General features: G+C 43.2%; 1 protein-coding gene across 2 annotated transcripts in view; it reads right to left on the reverse strand.

Moving 5' to 3' along the window:
- LOC109880507 (chloride channel protein 2) overlaps positions 1–26,856 on the reverse strand; it is a 197,224-nt gene that overhangs the window by 64,671 nt on the left and 105,697 nt on the right. For both annotated transcript variants that reach the window (XM_031795512.1, XM_031795513.1), the window contains exons 7-12: positions 11,007–11,085; positions 9,776–9,901; positions 7,762–7,846; positions 6,220–6,321; positions 5,524–5,608; positions 2,926–3,081 (exon numbers count right to left, since the gene is read on the reverse strand). In XM_031795512.1, coding sequence (XP_031651372.1) covers positions 2,926–3,081; positions 5,524–5,608; positions 6,220–6,321; positions 7,762–7,846; positions 9,776–9,901; positions 11,007–11,085 — 633 coding nt within the window. The remainder of the gene's footprint in view (positions 1–2,925; positions 3,082–5,523; positions 5,609–6,219; positions 6,322–7,761; positions 7,847–9,775; positions 9,902–11,006; positions 11,086–26,856) is intronic.

Here is a 26,856-nt window from a genome sequence, read left to right on the forward strand (position 1 = left end):
ATGAATAATCTTACCTAACAGTAACACAACTCTTCCAACACCATCCTTTTTCACCGTTCCTCTCTCTCTAATGAGAAGAGAGGAGACCTGGCTTGGTTTCTGTCGACTGCCGTGTTTGATATAACATTATTATTTGGACGTGGTAAGCTCTACTTCTCTAGTAATTAGTCCCCTCTGTCTTACAGGAACACACACAGGTGAGATGCAAATAATGTTGGCAGCGTGTAATGACATCACTTCCCCTTCAGTGGCAGCAGGCAGGGCAGCTATTCCCATGGTGACTGGCAGTGGTGACGTTGACTTCCTGCCCAGTGACAGTCACCCTGGGTTCTTTCCTTCCGGTCACGGAGTTGCCTAAGCAATGCTCTTGCTGACTCACGCAGGTATGAGCAGACATACGGCTTCATTATTAATATATCATCATGGCCTCCGAGCACTGTAGAATATCACCTACTATACCTCAGATACGACTTTCAGACCAGGGGAACCTTGGGATGCTGCAAGAGGGGACTTCAACTACCAAACACGCGCAATCACACACACGCAAACACAACGTTATCCCAAGTCACAGAATCCCTGAATACTGACCTTCTGTGCCAGAACCAATAACCTTTATAAAATTACCACAGAAGGTGGTCATAAAATAGCTGATGCAATCACTGCAAAACAACAGAAACATCTACGCCATCAACATCCTACTGTAACATCCACCCTATCAACATCCTTCCTGTAACATTCTACCGCATAGCAGCTATAGTCATCTCCTATTCCTCCTTCATACGTCACTATTCCTAGTTTCTTTTGACTCTTGCTTCCTCCAGGTCTCCAACGCTGTTCTCCTCTGTCACTTATCTTGCTCTCTTTCTCAGGCAACTGCACAGACACACAGTAAAAGTAAAAGCCACACAGGGCCACAGGTAAAAAGTGTCATCTCCTGTAAAAGCGAGATTGAGGTTTGTATGGTAATGGAGCGGTTTATAAGGTTTATAGGGAGGCAGAGCTGGAGAACACACACACTTCTTCCTGAGGGCTCACACCTGCTCCAGCATTCCCATACCGTATGTGAACAAGACGTCAGCTGAACCGTCATTAACAGCTCATTTTATCCCACAGAGAGGGGTGGGAGTGCTAGATGTGAGAGAGGGAGATAAAGGAGGTAAAAAACAGGACTGAAGAGAAAAGGAAGGGAAAGAGGAAGAGAGCCGAGGGAGTAGAGGAGATGGACGGAAAAAAGAAATAGGGGAATCAGAGGGAAACAGATGTAGTAGAATAAAAAAAGAGGGGGAAATGACTGACAGAAAGAGAGAAGGAGAAAGAGGAGGGAGAGGGATGGGGAGGAAAGTGGGGTCAAGGGGAAAAGTTCTGACACAGTAGCAGGGACATTTATACTCCATTTAATGTGTCAGTCATCAGAAGGGTGTGTGTGTGTCAGAACCAGAGGACAGTCTATCACCTGGCCCCCCAGGGGCCTCCAAGGGCCCTACTCCTATTCCCACTCCAATTACTGGGCTGCCACCACCGTCCAACAGAGGGCTGGAGTAGAACTATAGGAGTCAAAACATTGTCTTAATGCAGTGTGCTAGCTAAAAACGGTCAGTCTGCTATAGGGAATATCATATAGAGGAGAAAATCTATCCATTGAACTGTCTAATAAAAGCTTGGGCCATTTGCATAGTGTGGGAGAAACTACAATTCTGAGCTCTTTAAATTACACAATGAAATTAGACATCCCAGCAGACGCTTCGTGTGTGCCCGAGTTAGTGTGTGTGCGTGCGTGTGTGTGCGTCTAAGTTCTGTAAAACAGCAACTATGTGAAGTTGAGTACATATGCATGTAAGGCCAAAAATACTCCCTCTATTGAGGACAGTGGGCACACACACAAAGTTAGTGACAACGTCAAAAAATAGAGCAGAAATACTGTCCCATATACAGTAGTGGGCCACATACACACACAGAAAGTTAGAATGACCGAGTTACACCCTTGGGAGTGACGTTGAAGGAAAGGGGGGGGGGGGACAGCACCATCAGAGGGGGGACAGTAAAGGTGTCTGATATCAGGATGAGAAAGAAGAGGATGGAGAGGAGAAGATGGACACACCATCAATGAGAGACAGGACGAGGGACCGGGGTGAAGTGGAGAGAGAGAAAGAGAATTGGTTCGAGTGGAGTAGATTAATATAAAGTAGAGTAGATTGATCTCACTGTTCCACAAAGTATAATGACGTTTTCTTTTCTGATTTTGGGAGAGAGACAAAAGGCAAAAAAAGAGAGAGCTAGGATGAGCAAGAAACCAAAGGAGAGAAAGAGAGTGTAGAGTATTTCTCTTCTATTACAGCAAGATCATCACACTCAATATCTAAAGCTTATATAACTTTACTGCTCTAGCACTCCCCGCAGTCCCTCTCCACACCCACACACTTTTGTCTCTCTCCATCCCTCTGTGGTTCCTCGCTATCCAGGGGCATTAACTGCATTACACACTTGGTTTACTCGACACACAGCCTATTTCCTCTCTCTCTCTCTCACATACACACGACGCAGCGAGCAAACAAGATTTACAACAGCAGTTCTGCGGTTCTCTTTTTAAAAGGGGACATTTCATTTGAGATGCTAGATGGAACAACCTGGATAAACAAAGGTTACATAAAAACCTAATCAAATCCCAACAAGGTAATAACATGCTGCTTCACCTGCCCCCAATACACTGGGCTGGGTTTCAATACGCCACAAGCCTAGCCCTCATACAACACTGGGCTGGGACTATATTACCTTCACCTGTCATGTCAGTGGGAAGGACGTTACTTCAGACTATTGAGACACGCCACATGTAGTAGGGAAGGAGAAAGGTAACAGGGAATTTAAAAAAGAATTGGTGATCATAAAGAGGAGGAGAGATGAAAACAAAGTGGATGATGGTGTGCCTACCTTCATGACGATGAAGAGGACAAGGGTAACAAAGACGTTGACCTGGGGGTGATTCCAGGCCTGGGAGTTGCCGATGTAGTCAAACCCCTCGGCTATGCCCTGCTGGGCCCATGTCCGGTTATCTAGCAACGTCACCAGAGACTCCTTCTGGGTAAGCTGCATGGGGGAAACAGGAAGTGACATTACAGTGCATTCGGAAAAAGTATTCAGACCCCTTCACTTTTTCAACATTTTGTAATGTTACAGCCCTATTCTAAAATGAATCAAATTGTTTTCTGACCGTCAACCTACACACAATATCCCATAATTATGTTTAATTTTTTTTTATTGGTTTTAGAAAATTTTGCAAATGTATCACAATATCACATTTACATACAGTTGAAGTCGGAAGTTACATACACCTTGGCCAAATACACTTAAACTCAGTTTCACAATTCCTGACATTTAATCCTAGTAAAAATTCCCTCTTAGGTCAGTTAGGATCACCACTTTGTTTTAAGAATGTGAAATGTCAGAATAATATTAGAGAGAACTATTTATTTCATCACATTCCCAGTGGGTCAGAAGTTTACTGGGTCATATTTATTTTTGTTTCATCAGACCAGTGGACATTTCTCCAAAAAGTACGATCTTTGTCCCCATGTGCAGTTGCAAACCGTAGTTTGGCTTTTTTATGGTGGTTTTGGAGCAGTGGCTTCTTCCTTGCTTGGCGGCCTTTCAGGTTATGTCGATATAGGACTTGTTTTACTGTGGATGTAGATACTTTTGTACCTGTTTCCTCCAGTATCTTTGCCAGCAGCATACCACCCTGCATACCACTGCTGGCTTGCTTCTGAAGCTAAGCAGGGTTGGTCCTGGTCAGTTCCTGGATAAGACACCAGATGCTGCTGGAAGTGTGGGAGGGCCAGTAGGAGGCACTCTTTCCTCTGGTCCCAAAAAATATCCCAATGCCCAAAGTGATTGGGGACACTGCCCTGTGTAGGGTGCCGTCTTTTGTATGGGACGTTAAACGGGTGTCCTGACTCTCTGAGGTCATTAAAGATCCCATGGCACTTATCGTAAGAGTAGGGGTGTTAACCCCGGTGTCCTGGCTAAATTCCCAATCTGGCCCTCAAACCATCACGGTCACCTAATAATCCCCAGTTTACAACTGGCTCATTCATCCCCCTCCTCTCCCCTGTAACTATTCCCCAGGTCGTTGCTGCAAATGAGAACATGTTCTCAGTCAACTTACCTGGTAATATAATGGATAAATAAATACAAATAACATTTAAAAAAAGGTCCTTTGCTGTTGTTCTGGGAATGATTTGCACTTTTCGCAGCAAAGTACGTTCACCTCTAGGAGACAGAATGAGTCTCCTTCCTGAGTGGTATGACGGCTGCGTAGTCCCATGGTGTTTATACTTGCGTACTATTGTTTGTACAGATGAACGTGGTACCTTCAGGTGTTTGGAAATTGCTTCCAAGGATGAACCAGACTTGTGGAGGTCTACAATTTTTTTCTGAGGTCTTGGCTTATTTCTTTTGATTTACCAATGATTTTGGAGTTTGAAGGTAGGCCTTGAAATACAGCTACAGGTACATTTACTCAAATTATGTCAATTAGCCTATCAGAAGCTTTTAAAGCCATAACATAATTTTCTGATATTTCCCAAGCTGTTTAAAGGCACAGTCAACTTAGTGTATGTAAACGTCTGACCCACTGGAATTGTGATACAGTGAATTATAAGTGAAATAATCTGTCTGTAAACAATTGTTGGAAAAATTACTTGTGTCATGCACAAAGTAGATGTCCTAACTGACTTCCCAAAACTATAGTTTGTTAACAAGAAACTTGTGGAGTGGTTGGAAATTGTATGTAACCTCCCGAATTGAAAAGTAAGTATTCAGACCCTTTACTTTGTTGAAGCACCTTTTTAAACGATTACAGCCTTGGGTATGACGCTACAAGCTTAGCACACCTGTTACTTGGTTGAGAATGCCAAGAGTGTGAAAAGCTGTCATCAAGGCAAAGGTTGGCTACTTTGAAGAATCTCAAATGTAACATATATTTTGATTTGTTAAACACTGTTTTTCATACTACATGATTCCATATGTGTTATTTCATAGTTTTGATGTCTTCACTATTATTCTACAATGAAGAAAGTCAAAATAAAGAAAAACCCTTGAATGAGTAGATGTCTTGAAACTTGACTGGTACTATATATATATCCCATATTGGTCCCAAGCTCCTACCCAAAGCATTGAAGCAGATATGAAAGATATGATTGGATAGGTATAAGCAACACAGCACAAATTATTCCTTTCAGAGGGCAAGGAGAAGCTATTACATTAGTGCTATCCCAATCGACATGAAGTGCCATGGGGTAGGTGCTAGGGGGTGATTTTGGAATCAACAACTTATTGTGGCAGAAATACACCAAGAGTCTGACTCACCCTCTCATTACAGAGAGAAATAGGGTTGGAGATGGAGGAAAGGAATAATGAAATGGCGTTAGAGAGACTGGGGCTCGCTCTCCTGACTCTCCTCTCACTCTGATTTTCCTGTGAGATTATAACCAGACCCCACCGGCCATGGTGTGGCTTAGAGGAACTAACCTTGCCTGCCATGAACTGTCCGAAGCCAGGGGGAAAGGTTAGCGTAGACACCAGCAGAGTGACCAGGGCTGGGTACAGAAGACGCCTGAGAGAAGAGGAGAGAGAAAAGAGGAAGGGTGAGAGGGGAGTAGGAGAGAGGGAGGGAGGGTGAGAAGAGAAAAGAGGGAGGGTGAGAGGGAGAAGAGAGTAGGAGGGAGGGAGGGTGGGTGAGGGGAGAGTAGAATAGGAGGGAGGGGGAGGGGGAGAGAAGAGAAAAGAGGGAGGGTGAGAGGGAGAAGAGAGTAGGAGGGAGGGAGGGTGGGTGAGGGGAGAGTAGAATAGGGAGGGAGGGGGAGGGGGAGAGGAGAAAAATGGGAGGGTGAAAGGAGGAGGCAAGAGGGTGTTTAGTCATTCCTGTTTATTCTTCAAAACCAAACTGTCCACAAACCCTTCACATGGCTGAGTGATATACAGAACATTACATTAATTTAGAAGTCTGAGGATTGTTAATTCATCAGTCTGGTAGGGAGATGAGTAAACACCATTCATTAATAAACACTTGTCAAGATGAATGTCTTCATTTATCTCTGCTGTGGAGAGATCTGCATCAAAGGAGCTGCTTTCACAGCATAATCTATCTGTGTGTGTGACAGTAGGATAGAGGGACTCTCTGGGACCCAGTAGGGGTTGCTGTCTGACGATGACATCATGACTTACTTCTTCATGAGGAACTTGTTGATGGTCTTCTGTTTCCTGATGAACTGCACTATCAATCTGTTCAGGTAGACAAACAATGCCCCGCCAAAACCACTGGCAATACTGTGGAGGGGGAGAGGATGGAGTGTTGAGAGAGGAGAGGAAGCAGAGGGAGGGGGGCAATGGAGAAAAGAGGGACAGGGAGATTAAAAACAGAAAATTAGTTGGAGAAATGTTTACAGGTTTATGTATATAAGCTTGTGTTTTAAATAAGAACCAAGTATGTGTACACTTTGTGTAAGAGGTAGTAGGAGAGAGATACTGAGTTTCTCCACCCACTAGAACCAAGCAAGGCCCTTTAAGAAGTACTTTCCAAAGTTCCTCCTCAGCTACAGCCAAGTATATGAACGCTCATAAATTCATGTTCCTGCATAATTAATTCTGTCAAATACTCCTGAATAAATGATGAATAGATGAGGTAGAATAATTTGTACACGTTTTAAAGCCATTGTCTGAAATGTATGTATGAATGTGTGTGTGTATATTCTCAGAACACCACATGGGTACCAGTGAAAGTTTGAAACATAAATCCAGAGGCTAGAAGCGGTGTACCGCTTTTGCCCCAGCTATTATGTAGCAGAGACGACAAACTTCCCCCGCTCTCGCGCTGTCCGAGTTAAATTGGTCAGTGTTTCAGTTTCCCCATAAGACATCTGAGAGGGAGAGAGTACTGAAATAAAAACATACAGGGGCATACAGACACACAAACTCTCTCTAAAAGTGTGATAAGACTGCTGTTCTCTGGAAGCAGTGTTTTGTTCGATTATGTTCTGCTCAGATCCCAAGTGGGAGGACATCCTCCAGACAAAAGGGAGAAAAAAAGGGGGGATTTTCTTCTCTTTGGGAGCCCATGCAGAGTTAAGCACAGGGCTGTTCTTTCATCTGAGATGGAAATAGAGAGATAGAGGGGAGCTCCTCGTTCTCTCTATCTCCCCAGCAGCCCCCTCTCTCTCCCCCTCCCTCTCCCCTGAGAGGCTCTGGTCTAATTCAGTTCTGTGGTAAGCCCGGAGGCTACGCTACTACGGTAACAGCAAGCTAAAATAAGACGTCCTAAATGCACCACCTCACTGGCTGAATTATCCATGTTAGGTGACTAACGTCAGGAGGCTATCCTCCTATACACTCACACCAGCTTTCACTGGCTAACAGAGGCAACGAAGAGCTCACTGGCTAACAGAGGCAACAAAGAGCACACTGGCTAACAGAGACAACAAAGAGCACACTGGCTAACAGAGGCAACAAAGAGCACACTGGCTAACAGAGGCAACAAAGAGCACACTGGCTAACAGAGACAACAAAGAGCTCACTGGCTAACAGAGGCAACAAAGAGCACACTGGCTAACAGAGGCAACAAAGAGCTCACTGGCTAACAGAGGCAACAAAGAGCTCACTGGCTAACAGAGGCAACAAAGAGCTCACTGGCTAACAGAGGCAACAAAGAGCACACTGGCTAACAGAGGCAACAAAGAGCTCACTGGCTAATTGAGGACAACTTAGACTCACCCAATGACAGCGAAGGCTGGGAGCTCCTGGAGGTCAAAGGGGAAGTCCAGACGGAAACGGGTTTTAAACAGAGCTGTGATGGTCTCTGTGTAGGAGGGAGGGATGGAAATAGAGTGTGATTCATCGTTATCAAAATGTTTTTAAAGGGCTATATACACAGTACTGACCTTACCTCAATGTTTGATTGGGGCAATACAGCATATTGGTCATTCCACGAAACGAGTGCCTTTTACGTCTCTTGAATATTTAAGTAGAAATTGTGCACCAATATTGAATTTTAAAAGCCTGTTATATTTAATGAAGTGCCCTTAAATATAGACCACATGGATAATTCTATAAATCTGATTTTTAATATGAATAAAGTCTTGCTAAAGGGCCCAAACAGCATTTTGATATGTCCCTCCGTGCACCCTCTGACTTCTTGGAAGATTTTAACCCACTTAACACCGACATTTCTCAATTTTCACCATCATTGTAAAGCCCTAATTATACTGTTGCATTGACAAATTCAGTTCTGAACATTATTATTTATTTAATGTTATTCATTTACGTCTGTGCCTCGTTTGAATGTCCAACCTGTAACGTGAACGGAAACATTTCATATCCAATAGTCAAACCTTCGGAGGTTAGCTGGTTAGCTGGTTGTACTCTTTTTGGCCATTTTCTGGTGTTTTGTGGTGGAAAACCTAGCAGATCGAACATAACACGACAACCTGTTACCCATAGATAGACAGGGTAGAACTATTTTGTGATGCTTGCACACAATGTCACAAGGGGCTTTATGCCCGATTTAACAACCCTGCTACTTTATTTCTTTATTTGACACTTTATAGGCACATAATTGACTAATTTTTCATTTAACCTCCTGAGATGGGAAAAGTAGTTTATGAAGTTGGACATGTGCCCTTTATGACAGAATGTTAAAATGAGGTGAAATCAAAAGTAAGCTACAGATTTCACATGACTGGGAACACAGATATCCATCTGTTTGTCACAGACACCTTAAAAAAAGGTGGGTGCGTGGATCAGAAAACCAGTCAGTATATGGTGTGACCACCATTTTCCTCATGCAGCACTACATCTCCTTCGCATAGAGTTGATCAGGCTGTTGATTGTGGAATGTTGTCCTACTTCTCATCAATGACTGTGTGAAGTTGCTGGATATTGGTGGGAACTGGAACATGCTGTCGTACATGTTTATCCAGAGCATCCCAAACATGCCCAATTGGTGACATATCTGGTGAATATGCAGGCCATGGAAGAACTGGGACATTTTCAGCATCCAGGAATTGTGTACAGATCCTTTCCACATGGGGCCGTGCTTTATCATGCTGAAACATGAGGTGATGGCGGCGGAGGAATGGCACAACAATGGGCCCAAGGAGCTCGTCACGGTATCTCTTGCATTTTAACGATGCCAATTTGAATGCACATTGTGTTCCTTGTCCGTAACTTATGCCTGCCCATACCATAACCCCCCCACCAACATGGGGCACGTTCACAACGTTGACATCAGCAAACCGCTTGCCCATTCAATGCAATCTGTCTGGTAAAGTTGAAACCGGGATTCATGCATGAAGAGCACACTTCTCTAGAGTGCCAGTGGCCATCGAAGGTGAGCAATTGCCCATTGAAGTCGGTTATGATATCGAACTGCACAGGTCAAGACCCTGGTGAGGACGTCAAGCATGCAGATGAGCTTCCCTGAAACAGTTTGTGCAGAAATTGCTTCAGTTGTGCAAACCCAGTTTCATCAGCTGTCCAGGTGGCTGTAATGATCATGCTATTTAATCAGCTTCTTGATATGCCACACCTGTCAGGTGGATGGATTATCTTGGCAAAAGAGAAAAGCTCACTAACAGGGACGTAAAACAAATTTGTGCACCAAATTTGAGAGAAATAAGCGTTTTGTGTGTATTGAAAATTTCGGTGATCTTTTATTTCAGCTCATGAAACAAACACTTTACATGTTCCGTTGATATTTTTGATCAGTATACATGTAGACCGGTCTTACCCTCGTCTCTATTCCACACGGCCAGGACTCTGAAGATGAAGGCACTGAAGGTGGCAGCGAAGAACCCTCTCCAGTAATTCCTCACCGCAAAGAACGTAGATGTTACCTCAATACTGAACAGCACACCTACAAAACACACACACATAATCAATTTCTCAGGAACATGATCAAAGTAGCTATACTCCAATCAGGGGAGTGAAGGGGGAAGGAGTGAACCTTGCAATCTCCAACCCAACCAGTATCAGTCAGTGAGTGTTATCCCACTGGGCACACCACATCATTTCAAAGTGGATAATTGGGTCATATTTGTTTGAGACGTTGATTACAACCTATACATTCATCCACTCAAAAAGACTGCCAAAAGTTAGTTGAATTTCAATGTGTTATCACTAAATCAAATCAAACCAAAGTTTAAATGCAATTTAAATTCACGTTTGATTTAGTTATATTCTTTAACAGATGTTTTGTTGAGATGGAGACATGAATCCAACATATCAGACAAACTGGAATTCAAAGTCAGTGGCACAGATTGAACTATGTAGAAGATATAGCGCCTTCAAATGTTGATATTTGGTTGTGTTGATAACCAAACAATTCAATATCACTAAATTACATTTGATATCAACCAGAGATTGAAACCACAGGTCTATGTACTCTATTTTTAGTTGAATCCTGGGTTGAATTGAGACAGTAGTTGATGACTTTGGAAATAGTATACAAACCTAAATAGCATCATTGATGATATGAGTGATATAGCATGGTGACATTTCATTTGCTCTGTTAATCCTACCCCTTGGAATGACTGATAGCTACAGTGACTATTTAATTATTCATTGGAGATCTGTCAATCATTTTCACGAAAGCACATTGGTAATAGTCAAAGACAAGCAGCCTAGCCCTGCTTAGCTATGACATGTGAAAACCCTGGATGGTAGACCAAAGGGCAGCTGTAGATATATTAATTGTCCAGTAGGAGGTGCTGCAGCGTATACATATTTTTCTGATAGTAACCGAATTGAAGATCTGACTGTTTTAAAGGTACAAATTAAACATTTATACAAGAGTGTCGATGTTAATATTTGGTTACCATGATGACAATCCTGTTTTTGAAATTTCCACCTCAAAACAGTTTACATTGCTGACTTTTTTTCAAATCAAATAGATTCCACGTCCCAATAAGATGACAAATTACACTGAAACAACATTGATTCAACCAGTTGGTGCCACTCACCTCCTATAGGGGCAGCGAAACAGCAGCCCACCCCCACAGCACAGGCAGCTGCCAACATCTCAATGTTTCTCGACTCATTCTGTTAACACATAGGGAGAGGTGTGTTCACACACACACACACACACACACACACACACACACACACACACACACACACACACACGTTGTCGGGATGTAGGCTTAGCAGTGTGGAAGGAGGCAGACAAGGATGTTGCTTTTTTCTGTCCACGGTGAGGGCTTTTACAGTGCCTTCAGAAAGTATTCAGACTCCTTGACCTTTTCCAAATTTTGTTACGTTACAGCCTTATTCTAAAAATGATTAAATCGTTTTTTCCCATCATCAAATCTACACACAATGCCCCATAATGACAAAGGGAAAAACTGTTTTTTTGAAGTTTTTGCTAACTTATATTAAAAAAAGGAAATATTACATTTGCATAAGTATTCAGACCCTTTACTCAATACTTTGTTGAAGCAACTTTGGCAGCGATTACAGCCTTGAGTCTTCTTGGGTATGGCATTACAAGCTCGGCACATCTGTATTTGGGGAGTTTCTCCCATTCTTCTCTGCAGATCATCTCAAGCTCTGTCAGGTTGCACAGCTATTTTCAGGTCTCTCCAGAGATGTTCGATCGGGTTCAAGTCCGGGCTCTGGCTGGGCCACTCAAGGACATTTAGAGACTTGTCCCAAAGCCACGCCTGCGCTGTCTTGGCTGTGTCCTTAGGCTCATTGTCCTGTTGGAAGGTGAACCTTTGCCCCAGTCTGAGGTCCTGAGCTCTCTGGAGCAGGTTTTCATCAAGGACCTCTGTACTTTTCTCCATTCATCTTTGCTTCGATCCTGACTAGTCTCCCAGTTACTGCCACTGACAAACATCCCCACAGCATGATGCTGCCACCACCATGCTTCACCGTAGGGATAGTGCCAGGTTTCCTCCAGAAGTGACGCTTGGCATTCAGGCCAAAGAGTTCAATCTTGGTTTCATCAGACCAGAGAATACTGTTTGTCATTGCCTGAGAGTCTTTAGGTGCCTTTTGGCAAACTCCAAGCAGGCTGTCATGTAACTTTTACTGAGGAGTGGCCACTACCATAAAGGCCTGATTGGTGGAGTGCTGCAGAGATGGCTGTCCTTCTGGAAGGTTCTCCCATCTCCATAGAGGAACTCTGGAGCTCTGTCAGAGTGACCATCAGGTTCTTGGTCACCTCCCTGACCAAGGCCCTTCTCCCCCGATTGCTCAGTTTGGCTGGGCGGCCTTCTCTAGGAAGAGTCTTGGTGATTCCAAACTTCTTCCAATTAAGAATGATGGAGGTCACTGTGTTCTTTGGGACCTTCAATGCTGCATTAATGTTTTGGTACCCTTCCCCAGATCTGTGCCTCACACAATCCTGTCATCTCAGAGGTCTAAGGACAATTCCTTCGACCTCATTGCTTGTTTTTTTTCTCTGACATGCACTGTCAACTGTGGGACATTATATGTGTATATAGGTGTGTGCCTTTCCAAATCATGTCCAAGCAATTGAATTTACCACAGATGGACGCCAATCAAGTTGTAGACACATCAAGGTAGATCAATGGAAACAGGATGCACTGGAGCTCAATTTCGAGTCTCATAACACAGGGTCTGAATACTTATGTAAATAAGGCATCCGTTTTTTTATTTGTAATACATTTGCCAAAATGTTTAAAAAACTGTTTTCGCTTCATCATTATTGGGTATTCTGTGTAGATTGGTGAGGATTTTTTTTATTTAATCAATTTTAGAATAAGGCTGTAACGTAATGTAGAAAAAGTCAAGGTGTCTGAATACTTTCCGAAGGCACTATGTGCAAAAATGGGTAATAAATAAGCACCCAAAGTAGGCTACTACATTATTTACAAAATAATAAACAGGACGAAGAGCAATATCAACTGGATTTAAATCAATAAGTCAGCCCACTGACCTCCCCCAGGGCAGGCCTCAGTAATGACTGATAGCAAATAGCAATTAGCAAGGACTGACCATCCATGATATCATGTTTTGAAGTTATAATTGTTTGTTTGCATTTACTTTGTTAACAAACATTGGAGTGTAACAAGCTTATATTTTGGGTTCTGATGAGGGGCGAAATTTGAACTAAGCTCATGAGGCACTTATAATTCAAATACTAAAAGAATCAATCGGTACATTTCATTAATTCGCAAACTCGGTCCTGGGGACCCCAAGAGGTGCATGCTTGGATTCAGCTGTGTAGTGCTAGGGGAAAACCAAAACGTGCACCCCTTGGGGTCCCCAGGACCGAGTTTGTGAAATGCAGAGTTAAAATGTTTGCCTATCTCCAATTATGAGGACAAATAATGTAAGCAACCATTTACATTTCTTCAACTTTGCTTGAGCGCTGAAGCTTTTATTCCTAAAAATGATCACTTTGTAGGTAATATTTGAATTAACAAATGCATGGAGTAATTTGTGTGGAATCGCAAAAAACTAAATGAAATCGGCATACGCAACCACAAACTCTCATAGGTTATATTTCTCAGCAATCAAAATAGCAGAGAACATTCCTGCAAATAAAATGAAGTTTACAAAAATTCAGATTTGATAAAATTGACTTTCTTTACTTTGCTAGAAGGCACCGAGAGATTGGATCTGTGACACTGCCCAAACAACCACAGGGTACGGTCGAATGAAATACAATTTCTACAAACACAGTATAGCATGGGACTACAGATGGATTACAGATGTAATATGGACAGGTGGTAGAGAGATGGGATATGGAGTCCAGGAGAGGAGGAAGTTATGGTGGATATTCTGCCCTTCAACTCCAGCCATGATTTACCTTGTTTCCAATGAGGTTTGGCTCCTTTAAGCAGCATGTTAGTGAAACAGAGAGGGGCGAGTGTTGATGTGTACTTAATACACACACACAGAATTAGTATGCCATAAAATGCGGCATATTCATATACAGTACAGATACAACACAGAGAGGAGGGGGGAAGAGAGAGCAGATGAGGGAAGGAGAGAGGCTAGAGGGAGCAGAAGATTAAGGGGAGACGGACTGAGAGACAGACAGGGTTATGCAGCAAAAGAGTGCTCCACTCGAGGGGACTTGAAGGTCTGCTTCAAAGATTCTTCATTGCTCCGGTCCCCCAGACCCCCATCCCTTCACACACACACACACACACCAGTTGTCTCTCATCTTCAGAGTACAGAGAGATGAGTCAAAGATTCCCTCCCTCTCATTCCCTCTGTCTCCCAAGGCCCAAGTGGAACAAGCATAGAAAGTTGAAAGTCTATCTCTACTCCTCAATGCCTGATTCTCTGTCTTTACCTCGATCTCTCTCCCTTGCTTTCAAAACCTTTCTTCATTTATACATCTCTACATTTATTTATTGCTCCCTGTAGTATAGCTATGGAGATTAAAGATGAGATGTATTTAATTAGTTTGCAAATAACATGCTGGTTTAAATATTTATTATGTGTATATTACATGTCTAAATGTATATTGTGTGTGTGTGTGTCCGCACACGCATATTCTGGACATACACTCAGAAGAACAGGAACCAATATACACAGTCAGTTAGGAAAGCAAAGTCTAGCTTTTTCAAACAGAAATTCACATCCTGCAGTACTAATTACAAAACGTTTTGGGACACTGTAAAGTCTATGGAGATATAGACTGTATATATCAATGACGTCGCTCTTGCTGTGGGTGATTCTTTGATCCACCTCTACGCAGACAACACCATTCAGTATACATGTGACCCTTCTTTCGACACTGTGTTAACTTCTTATGGATGGGGGGGCAGTATTGAGTAGCTTGGATGAATAAGGTGCCCAGAGTAAACTGCCTGCTACTCAGGCCCAGAAGCTAAGATATGCATATTACTAGTAGATTTGCATAGAAAACACTCTGGAGTTTCTAAAACTGTTTGAATTATGTCTGTGAACTCAAATGGCAGGCAAAAACCTGAGAAAAAAATCTACCAGGAAGTGGAAAATCTGAGGTTTGTAGGTTTTCAAGTCTTTGCCTATCCAATATACAGTGGAAATTTGGTCCGATTGCACTTCAAGGCTTCCACTAGATGTCAACAGTCTTTAGAACATGGTTTCAGGCTTCTACTGTGAAGGGGGAGCGAATAAGAGCTGTTTGACTAAGAGGTCTGGCAGAATGCCATGAGCTCAGTCATGTGCGTGAGAGCTAGCTGCGTTCCTTTTCATTTCTAAAGACAAAGGAATTGTCCGGTTGGAATATTTTTGAAGATTTATGTTAAAAACATCCTAAAGATTGATTACATACATCGTTTAACACGTTTCTACAAACTATAATATAACTTTGACTTTTCGTCTGGACTAATTGTGCCTGCGCCTCATGAATTTGGATTTGTGAACTAAGCGCGTGAAAAAAACAGGAGGAATTTGGACATAAATGGACTTTTTCTAACAAAACAACCATTTATTGTGGAACTGGGATTCCTTGGAGTGCATTCTGATGAAGATAAAAGGTAAGTGAATATTTATAATGCTATTTCTGACTTCTGTTGACTCCACAACATGGCAGGTATCTGTATGGCTTGTTTTGGTGTCAGAGCTTTTTTGAAATCTGACAGAGCAGTTGCATTAAGGAGAAGTATATCTTTAATTCCATGTATAACACTTGTATTTTCATCAACATTTATGATGAGTATTTCTGTATTTTGATGTGGCTCTCTGCAAAATCACCGGATGTTTTGGAAGCAAAACATTACTAAACATAACGGGCCAATGTAAACTGAGATTTTTGGATATAAATATGAACTTTATCGAACAAAACATACATGTAATTGTGTAACATGAAGTCCTATGAGTGTCATCTGATGAAGATCATCAAAGGTTAGTGATTAATTTGATCTCTATTTCTGCTTTTTGTGACTCTTCTCTTTGGCTGGAAAAATGGCTGTGTTTGAGTGTTGACCTAACATAATCTCATGGTATGCTTTTGTCATAAAGCCTTTTTAAAATCGGACACTGTGACTGTATTTACAACAACTTTTTTTTAAATGGTGTATAATACTTGTATGTTTGAGGAATTTTAATTCTGAGATTTCTGTTTGAATTTGGCACCCTGCACTTTCACTGGCTGTTGTCAAATCGATCCCATTAACGGGATTTCATCCATAAGAAGTTAACAAACCTCCAAACGAGCTTCAATGCCATACAACTGCTCTTCAATGCTAGTACAACGAAAGGCATGCTCTTCAATCGATCGCTGCCCGAACCTGCCTACCCGACTAGCATCACTACTCTGGACGGTTCGGACTTAGAATATGTGGATAACTACAAATACCTAGGTGTCTGGCTAGACTGTAAACTCTCCTTCCAAACTCATATTAAGCATCTCCAATCCAAAATTAAATCTAGAATTGGCTTCTTATTTCGCAACAAAGCCTCCTTCATTCATGCTGCTAAACATACCCTTGTAAAACTGACTATCCTACCGAGCCTCGACTTCGGTGATGTCATTTACAAAATAGCCTCCAACACTCTACTCATCAAATTGGATGCAGTCTATCACAGTGCCATACCTTTTGTCACTAAAGCTCCATATACCACCCACCACTGCGACCTGTATGCTTTTGTTGGTTGGTCCTCGCTACATATTCGTCTCCAAACCCACTGGCTCCAGGTCATCTATAAGTATTTGCTAGGTAAAGCTCTGCCTTATCTCATCTCAGGTCACCATAGCAACTCCCACATGTAGCACGCGCTCCAGCAGGTATATTTCACTGGTCATCCCCAAAGCCAACACCCCCTTTGGCCGCCTTTCCTTCCAGTTCTCTGCTGCCAATGACTGGAACGAATTGCAAAAATCACTAAAGTTGGAGACTTATATCTCCCTCACTAACTTTAAGCAGCTTACCGATTGCTGCAGCTGTACATAGCCCATCTGTAAATAGCCCATCCAACCAACTACCTACCTCATCCAATATTTGTTTTTGTTTTCCTGCTCTTTTGCACACCAGTATTTCTACTTGCACATCCTCAACTGCACATCTATCACTCCAGTGTTAATTGCTAAATTGTAATTACTTCGCCACTATGGCCTATTTATTACCTTACCTCCTTACTTCATTAGCACACACTGCATACAGATTTTTCTATTGTGTTATTGACTGTACGTTTGTCTATCCCATGTGTAACTCTGTTGTTTTAGTCGCACTGCTTTGCTTTATCTTGGCCAGGTCGCAGTTGTAAATGAGAACTTGTTCTCAACTGGCCTACCTGGTTAAATAAAAGGTGAAAAAAAAAATCCTGCTACTGAATTGATACTATGCTTATTGTACCAACGCTCCTGTAGCTAGCAGTTACTCGTTATGCTACTGTTTTCTGATATTAAATGTTGTTAGCAAATGCTCGCAAGCTGTTAACTTCGCCCGCGTCGCTCAATATGCTCACGTAGCACATCTACCTGCTGAGGGGACGTCATTGACTGAGGATCAATCCATGTCGCTGCTCTACTGTTGGCAGTCAATAGTGGCTACAACTAGCTAGCTAGTAGATTAGTCTTGGGACTATTGTATACTTTGAGAGTTCCCATGCCAGCTTCAGGCAGAGTCTGTGCTCTCGGTTTACACACCCCATCACGGAGAATCTGCCCTCATCCATATAGGAGAAAGTAGCATGCGCTAGCCTAATGTGTGTTGATATACAGTGAGAAGCAATGTTTCTTGATGACTGCATGATCACGCTCTCTGTTGCCAGTGTGAGCTAGAACTTTAAACAGGTCAACATTCACAAGTCCGCAGGTACAGACGGATTACCAGAACGTGTACTCTGAGCATGCGCTGACCAACTGGCAAGTGTTTTCACTGACATTTTCAACCTGTCCCTGACTGAGTCTGTAATACCAACATGTTTTAAGCAGACCACCATAGTCCCTGTGTCCAAGAACACTAAGGAAACCTGCCTAAATTACTACCGCCCCGTAGCACTCACGTCTGTAGCCATGAAGTGCTTTGAAAGGCTGGTCATGGTTCACATCAACACCATCATCCCAGAAACCCTAGACCCACTCCAATTTGTATACCAACCCATCAGATCCACAGATGATGCAATCTCTATTGCAATCCACACTGCCCATTCCCACCCAGACAAAAGGAACACTTATGTCAGAATTCTATTCATTCACTACAGCTCAGCTTTCAACACCATAGTGCCCTCAAACTCATCACTAAGGACCCTGGGATTAAACACCTCCCTCTGCAACTGGTTCCTGGACTTCCTGACGGGCCGCCTCCAGGTGGTAAGGGTAGGTAACAACACATGCGCCATGCTGATACTCAACACGGGGGCCCCTCAGGGGTGCGTGCTCAGTCCCCTCCTCTACTCCCTGTTCACTTATGACTGCATGGCCAGGCACGACTACAACATCACCATTAAGTTTGACGACAACAGGTGGTAGGCATGATCACCGACAACGATGAGACAGACTTTAGGGAGGTCAGAGACCTGGCTGAATGGTGCCAGGATAACAACCTCTCTCTCTCAACGTGATCAAGACAAAAGGAGATGATTATGGACAACAGGAAAAGGAAGACTGAGAATGGGCGCATGCTCATCGACAGGGCTGTAGTGGAGCAGACAGAGCTTCAAATTCTTTGGTGTCCACATCACCAACAAACTAACATTGTCCAAGCACACCAAGACAGTCGTGAAGAGGGCATGACAAAATCTATTCCCCTCAGGAGACAAAAGATTTGGCATGGGTCCTCAGACCCTCAAAAAGTTGTACAGCTGCACCATCAAGAGCATCACTGCCAGGTATGGCAACTGCTCAGCCTCCAACTGCAAGGCACTACAGAGGGTAGTGTGAACGGCCCAGTACATCACTGGGGCCAAGTTTCCTGCCATCCAGGACCTCCATATCAGACAGTGTCAGAGGAAGGCCCTAAAAATTGTCAAAGACTCCAGCCACCCTAGTTATAGACTGTTCTCTCTGCAAGCGGTACTGGAGCGCCAAGTCTAGGTCCAAAAGGCTCCTTAACAGCTTCTACCCCCAAGACATAAGACTCCTGAACAGCTATTCAAATGGTTACCCAGACTATTTGCATTGCCCCCCACCCCACCTCCCTCTTTTACACTGCTGCTTCTCTGTTCATTATCATCTATGCATAGTCACTTTACCTCGACTTACCTGTCTTTCACACATTGTACCGGCACTCCCTGTATATAGCCTCGCTAATGTTATTTTACTGCTGCTCTTCAATTATTTGTTGTTTTTTACTTGTCCATTTTTTCTTAACTTGTTTTTCTTAAAACCGCATTGTTGGTTCAATTTGATATGAGCAAGGAGATGGTGCTTATCACGCCGATTTGATAGTATTTGGTCTCATGTAGCTTACTCAATTATGTGTGGTGCAGTTCACGAGACCGCTGCAAGACACTACAGTATCAGCGGTTCATTTACACTGTCTTTCAGTCACATTAGTCATCTTATAGGCAGCAGTAGGTTTAGCCCCTGTATTTATTAACCATGTCTAATCACGTCATGCCTTCTACATAGGTAGTCGGCTCCCTGTCGGTCCATCTCGTAGTCTAGTAGTTTTTAGTGACAACTATTCTACCATGTGCAATTATACTGTATGCTAACTGTAGTGATTGCTTCATTCTAGTATTATGTATTAGATCCTGTTTTTAATTGATCTTCTGTTGCATTTTGTTGTGTCTTACATAATTCAATGCTGTGGTGATGCTTGTAAACTCTAATATTCTTGTTTAATTATCTTCACACAGTGTTGCATTATGGCATGGCTGCTGATACTGCATCTGTGGGAGCAATATGCATGTTTAGGCTCTTCACCCCTTGCGAGGTGAATGTAGTGCTAACAATGTCGTGTTAAGTCTCTTATCTGCACATAATCGTTGGCATGGTTGCTACTATTGCTATTGGCAAGAGCACACTGTGAGGTCACTGTGCCATAGAGGCAACACTAGCCACCCCTTCCACTCATTTTCAATGAGCATCACAGTATGATGGCAGACAGAACGTTTATGCAGATCTTTAACCCACGCTGAGGCTTTTACATGAACACTTGTGTATTTATTCATTAAATATGTGCTGATTTTACAGTTGACGTAAATTGTGTATTATTGTGATGCATCTATTGGCTGGGGCAATCCATTTTGTCGTCTGGTTTATCCCAGATTGCCCCCTTCGGTCATGCCCTGATTTGTTTCACCTGACCTTGTGCTTCTCTCCACCCGCTCATCTTCCCCACTTACCCCTGGGTATTTATACCTGTGTTTTCTGTCTGTCTGTGCCAGTTCATCTTGTTTGTTCAAATCAACCAGCATTTTGTCTCAGCTCTTTGTCTCATGCTTTTCCCCAGTCTCACCCTCCTGGTTTTGACCCTTGTCTGTCCTGACAGCATGCCTGCCGTCCTGTGCCTTTGGCCCTTCTCTGGATTTCCGACATCTGCCTGACCTGACCCTGGGCCTGCCTGCCGTCCTGTACCTTGGCCCCACTATTCTGGATTATCGACCCCTGCCTGTCTTGGCCTGTCGTTTGCCTGCCCCTGTTGTTGCAATAAACATTATTACTTCAACACAGTCTGCCATTGGATCTTACCTGAAAGCTGATACTTTCAGGATACATTTGCATTATTTCTGTTGTCATCTTCATTCTCGCTGTAGTACTCATGAAGCATCAGGTTAGGCATATCTTTGGAGTGTACTAGTAGCCAGTTACGCAAGTTATCAGGCATGCTCGTACATTGTTGGAACGCACGCAGGCATCGTATACTTTGCTACAGTGATTGCTGTAGCTGAGCATGACTCATTTTCTACCACCATTGTGCTGTGCCAAATGCTGTGGACTGCTATGTGCGCTGTCGAGCAGCGTAATATCTTGTGATACTCAGATGGAGACAGTCTGTTGCCCGGCTAAACATTCCCGGGTCAGTCTCATCATTTGGCACATTTCAAAGAAGTACAGCTCATTTTAAAATGATTACTACTGCTAAGTGTAACCTTTTTCTCCCAGATTTCTGTTAATCACCCTGGACCTTAAATGGGGAAGCTCGCGCTGTATCGCGGTGTGATAACCAATCAAGGCTTGCTATAGCTTCAAGCCGTGTTGAATTGGCTGTTAATACTAGCATTACCTAGCACGCCATGGGCTTGCTAAACACCCACGTGGCAATCAGCTGTTGGCGATCGAGCGTTCATTGTCCCCAATGGAAATGTCTGTTAAGAGCTTGTCTCAAACACTAATATGCAGGCATATTTCAGTATCTATTGGATTTATTTACTCTTCCTATCAGATCATCCATCTTCTTCATGGCCTACCAGCATATACACTATATATACAAAGTTATGTGGACACCCCTTCAAAATGAGTGGATTCATCTTTTTCAGCCACACCTGTTGCAGACAAGTGTAAAAGTTGAGCACAAAGCCCTGCAGTCTCCAGACAAACATTGGCAGTAGAAAGGCCTTACTGAAGAGCTCAGTGACTTTCAACTTGGCACCGTCATAGGATGCCACCTTTCCAACAAGTCAGTTTGTCAAATTTCTGCCCTGCTAGAGCTGCCCCAGTCAACAAAGTGCTGTTGTTGTGAAGTGAAAACGTCTAGGAGCAACAACGGCTCAGCCACGAAGTGGTAGGCCACACAAGCTCACAGAAAGGGACTGCCAACTGCTGAAGTGCGTAGCAAGTACAAATTGCCTGTCCTCAGTTTCAACACTCACTACCGAGTTCCAAACTGCCTCTGGAAGCAACGTAAGCAAAATAACTGTTCGGCGGGAGATTCATGAAATGGGTTTCTATGGCCAAGCAGCTGGACACAAGCCTAAGATCCCCATGCGCAATGCCAAGCGTCGGCTGGAGTGGTGTAAAGTTAACCACCATTGGAATCTGGAGCAGTGGAAACACGTTCTCTGGAGTGATGAATCACGCTTAGCCATCTGGTAGTCCAATGGATGAATCTGAGTGTCAGGAGAATGCTACCTGCCCAAATGCATAGCATCAACTGTAAAGTTTGGTGGAGGAGAAATAATGGTCCGGGGCTGTTTTTCATGGTTCAGTCTAGGCCCCTTAGTTCCAGTGAAGGGAAATCTTAATGCTAAAGCATACAATGAGATTCAGGACGATTTTGTGCTTCCAACTTTGTGGTAACAGTTTTGTCCTGAGTCTGCACAACTCTGCCAGGACCTAGGATCAAGAGAGACACTCAAGTAATTTAGTACTATATCTCTTGACACAATGATGAAAATAATCATGGTCTCTAAACCTTCAAGCTGCATACTGGACCCTATTCCAACTAAACTACTGAAAGAGCTGCTTCCTGTGCTTGGCCCTCCTATGTTGAACATAATAAACAGCTCTCTATCCACCGGATGTGTACCAAACTCACTCACTGAAAAAGCCAAACCATGAGCCAGAAAATATAAACAACTATCGGCCTATATCGAATCTTCCATTCCTCTCAACATTTTTTGAAAAAGCTGTTGCACGGCAACTCACTGCCTTCCTGAAGACAATGTATACGAAATGCTTCAGTCTGCTTTCAGACCCCATCATAGCACTGAGACTGCACTTGTGAAGATGGTAAATTACCTTTTAATGGCGTCAGACCAAGGCTCTGCATCTGTCCTCGTGCTCCTAGACCTTAGTTCTGATTTTGATATCATTGATCACCACATTCTTTTGGAGAGATTGGAAACCCAAATTAGTCTACACAGACAAGTTCTGGCCTGGTTTAGATCTTATCTGTCGGAAAGATATCAGTTTGTCTCTGTGAATGGTTTGTCCTCTGACAAATCAACTGTACATTTCGGTGTTCCTCAAGGTTCCGTTTTAGGACCACTATTGTTTTCACTATATATTTTACCTCTTGGGGATGTCATTCGAAAACATAATGTTAACGTTCACTGCTATGCAGATGACACACAGCAGTACATGGTGAAGCCCAAAAAATGCCCTCGCTAGAAGCCTGTGTTTCAGACATAGGGAAGTGGATGGCTGCAAACTTTCTACTTTTAAACTCGGACAAAACAGAGATGCTTGTTCTAGGTCCCAAAAAACAAAGAGATCTTCAGTTGAATCTGACAATTAATCTTGATGGTTGAAAAGTCGTCTCAAATAAAACTGTGAAGGACCTCGGCGTTACTCTGGACCCTGATCTCTCTTTTTGAAGAACATATCAAGACCATTTCAAGGACAGCTTTTTTCCATCTACGTAACATTGCAAAAATCAGAAACTTTCTGTCCAAAAATGATGCAGAAAAATGTATCCATGCTTTGTTACTTCTAGGTTAGACTACTGCACTGCTCTGATTTCCGGCTACCCGGATAAAGCACTAAAAAAACTTCAGTTAGTGCTAAATATGGCTACTAGAATCCTGACTAGAACCAACAAATTTGATCATATTACTCTCCAGTGCTAGCCTCCCTACACTGGCTTCCTGTGAAGGCAAGGGCTGATTTCAAGGTTTTACTGCTAACCTAAAAAGTATTACATGGGCTTGCTCCTACCTTTCTTTCCGATTTGGTCCTGCCGTACATACCTACACGTATGCTACGGTCACAAGACACAGGCCTCCTAATTGTCCCTAGAATCTCTAAGCAAACAGCTGGAGGCAGAGCTCAATTTTTTTTTTCCTATAGAGCTTCATTTTTTATGGAATGGTCTGCATACCCATGTGAGAGACAGAGACTCGGTCTCAACCTTAAAGTCTTTACTGAAGACTCATCTCTTCAGTAGGTCATATGATTGAGTGTAGTCTGGCCCAGGAGTGTGAAGGTGAATGGAAAGGCTCTGGAGCAACAAACTGCCCTTGCTGTTTCTCCCTAGCAGGTTCCCCTCTTTCCACTGGGATTCTCTGCATCTAACCCTATTATAGGGGCTGAGTAACTGGCTTACTCGTGCTCTTCCATGCCGTCCCTAGGAGGGGTGCGTCACTTGAGTGGGTTGAGTCACTGACGTGATTGTCCCGTATGGGTTGGCGCCCATCCTTGGGTTGTGCCGTGGCGGAGATCTTTGTGGGCTATACTCGGCCTTGTCTCAGGATGGTAAGTGGGTGGTTGAAGATATCCCTCTAGTGGTGTGGGGGGCTGTGCTTTGGCAAAGTGGGTGGGGTTATATCCTGCCTGTTTGGCCCTGTCCAGGGGTATCATCAGATGGGGCCACAGTGTCTCCTGACCCCTCCTGTCTCAGCCTCCAGTATTTATGCTGCAGTAGTTTGTGTCGCAGGGCTAGGGTCAGTTTGTTATATCTGGAGTACTTCTCCTGTCTTATCTGGTGTCCTGTGTGAATTTAAGTATGCTCTCTCTAATTCTCTCTTTCTCTCTTTATTTTTCTCTCTCGGTGGACCTGAGCCCTAGGACCATGCCTCAGGACTACCTGGCATGATGACTCCTTGCTGTCCCCAGTCCACCTGGCCGTGCTGCTGCTCCAGTTTCAACTGTTCTCCCTGCGGCTATGGAAACCTGACCTGTTCCAGACCTGCTGTTTTCAACTCTCTAGAGACAGCAGGAGTGGTAGAGATACTCTCAATGATCGGCTATGAAAAGCCAACTGACATTTACTCCTGAGGTGCTGACTTGTTACACCCTCGACAACTACTGTGATTATTATTCAATTGACCATGCTGGTCATTTATGAACATTTGAACATCTTGGCCATGTTCTGTTATGATCTCCACCCGGCACATCCAGAAAAGGACTGGCCACCCCTCATAGCCTGGTTCCTCTCTAGGTTTCTTCCTAGGTTTTGGCCTTTCTAGGGAGTTTTTCCTAGCCACCGTGCTTCTATACCTGCATTGCTTGCTGTTTGGGGTTTTAGGCTGGGTTTCTGTACAGCACTTTGGGATATCAGCTGATGTAAGAAGGGCTATATAAATACATGTGATTTGATTTGAGAAGAGTGGAGGCTGTTATAGCAGCAAAGGTGGGACCAACTATGTTAATGCCCATGATTTTGGAATGAGATGTTGACAAGCAGGTGTCGACATACTTTTGGTTATGTAGTATATGTTGACATAGCTGTTAGCTCAGGTAGACTATCTGTACAATGTCTTCTGTTATATAACCATGTATGCCTTTTCTATTCCAAATTACAGTCAGGCAAATGCAGCCTGCCTTTATCATGGTCCAGTAAGCAGGAATTCGGTTAATTCCGGGTGTCAGGACCATTCAGTGTATAGTCTGCTCAGGATCCATCTGTCCGCTACTCTCAAGGCCTACGGAGAAGTCACCAACATGCACATCAAAGAGCATCTCTCCTCTCTCTCAATAGCACAAGTTTGAGTCCAAGTTAAGGCAACAATGTGTTTATATTACGCGGTCCGAATGATGGCTTTTATGGGTTCTTCATTCTGAAACACACCAAATCATCCTTCCCTTTAATCTTGCGTGATCTGTTTGCATTATGGACACTCATATTAACCATACTCCCATCTACCCCTAGATGAAAGAATTAGCATGGAAAATCAGTCGTCATCACCAGAACTGACACTGCTTCGTCCTCCCTTTCATGTTATGATATCTAAATGCTGAGCACGGATGGCACCTGGCAAATCTCTGTTCAACATTGATGCTGGCAACCAATGACAAAGTACTGGAACTCATCACGGCTCTGGTTCCTTAGTCACCACTGTGGGCACATGACCATCTGCTGCTGTGACGTTACATTTGATTCTACATGAGTTCCTGCAGTATTGCTATATGATCATGATTGTGTCAGCCGTTAAAGGGATTTTGATGAATAATGACTAAATGATGTATACATTTAATTTAAAACTATAACTAAACAGAATACTGCTCTGTTACTGTATGGATGTATGAATCTTATTAGAATCATAATACTGAATATAATGTGTGTAATTTTTGTCAAGAATTAGAACAAGGACTTTCTGTTCCTTGTTAGAAACTAATGGAGCTATCGTCAGACCGGCTGGAATACTGTGTTCCTTACAGGACATTCTGTCCCCACCCAGGGAGGGGAGAGACCTTGGGCTTGTAGTAGATTGTTTAACAGGTGGCAGACAATGTGGGAAGCCTTGTGAACTATATTGCCATTGTATCGGAGAAGAGGAGCAGCATTCAAAACGCTATGATGAAATGTGATGTATATAAACCAATGTACATTGTATTATGATCAGTACTCTCGAGAATAAATGCTATTGATTGATTTTGAGACTAGTCTATGTCCATTTTATGCAAATATTATCTTACAAATTCTTAGAAATGGGCAGAGTATTTTAATTGGTTTGGTTGATGAACATATAGGAATGAAATTCCTTTAACAGCCATATGGTCCAGTAGCTATGTTGCATATGTAGAATATCCTCATATACCAAGATGACAGCTCATCCTGCATCAGCGAAGCCCCCTGGCAGTGCATTTATATTGCAGGTGGTTGGCTAGGTTCATGGCAGGTGGGTTCATACAACTTACGGTTGCCTAGTTAGATGGGTAGAATATTTTCCATGTACCAAGATGACAGCTCATCTTACCTCATCGGGGTACCCGGCGATGCGTAATATGAGAAATAGACATACTGCTGCATTAGCTCATGCTACACAGTTAGTATTAACACACAGGCCTAATAGACAGTCATGTAATGGAGAATTACCTTAGTTGGTCTATTGAGAGCTGCTAAACAGTGATGAGTTTACCTACCAGTACCATGCCTCATTAAGTTTGCTATAATGGTGTTCGCTGTCGGTAGCTTACGCCTGCCCATACACTAACCCCACCGACACCTTGGGGCATTCTGTTCACAACTTTGACATCAGCAAACCGCTTTCCCACATGACACCATACACATGGGTCTGATGTTGAGAGGCTGGTTGGACGTAGTGCCAAATTCTCTAAAACGACGTTGGAGGCGG

This window comes from Oncorhynchus kisutch, linkage group LG18, assembly GCF_002021735.2.
Source record: "Oncorhynchus kisutch isolate 150728-3 linkage group LG18, Okis_V2, whole genome shotgun sequence".
Taxonomy (NCBI): domain Eukaryota; kingdom Metazoa; phylum Chordata; class Actinopteri; order Salmoniformes; family Salmonidae; genus Oncorhynchus; species Oncorhynchus kisutch.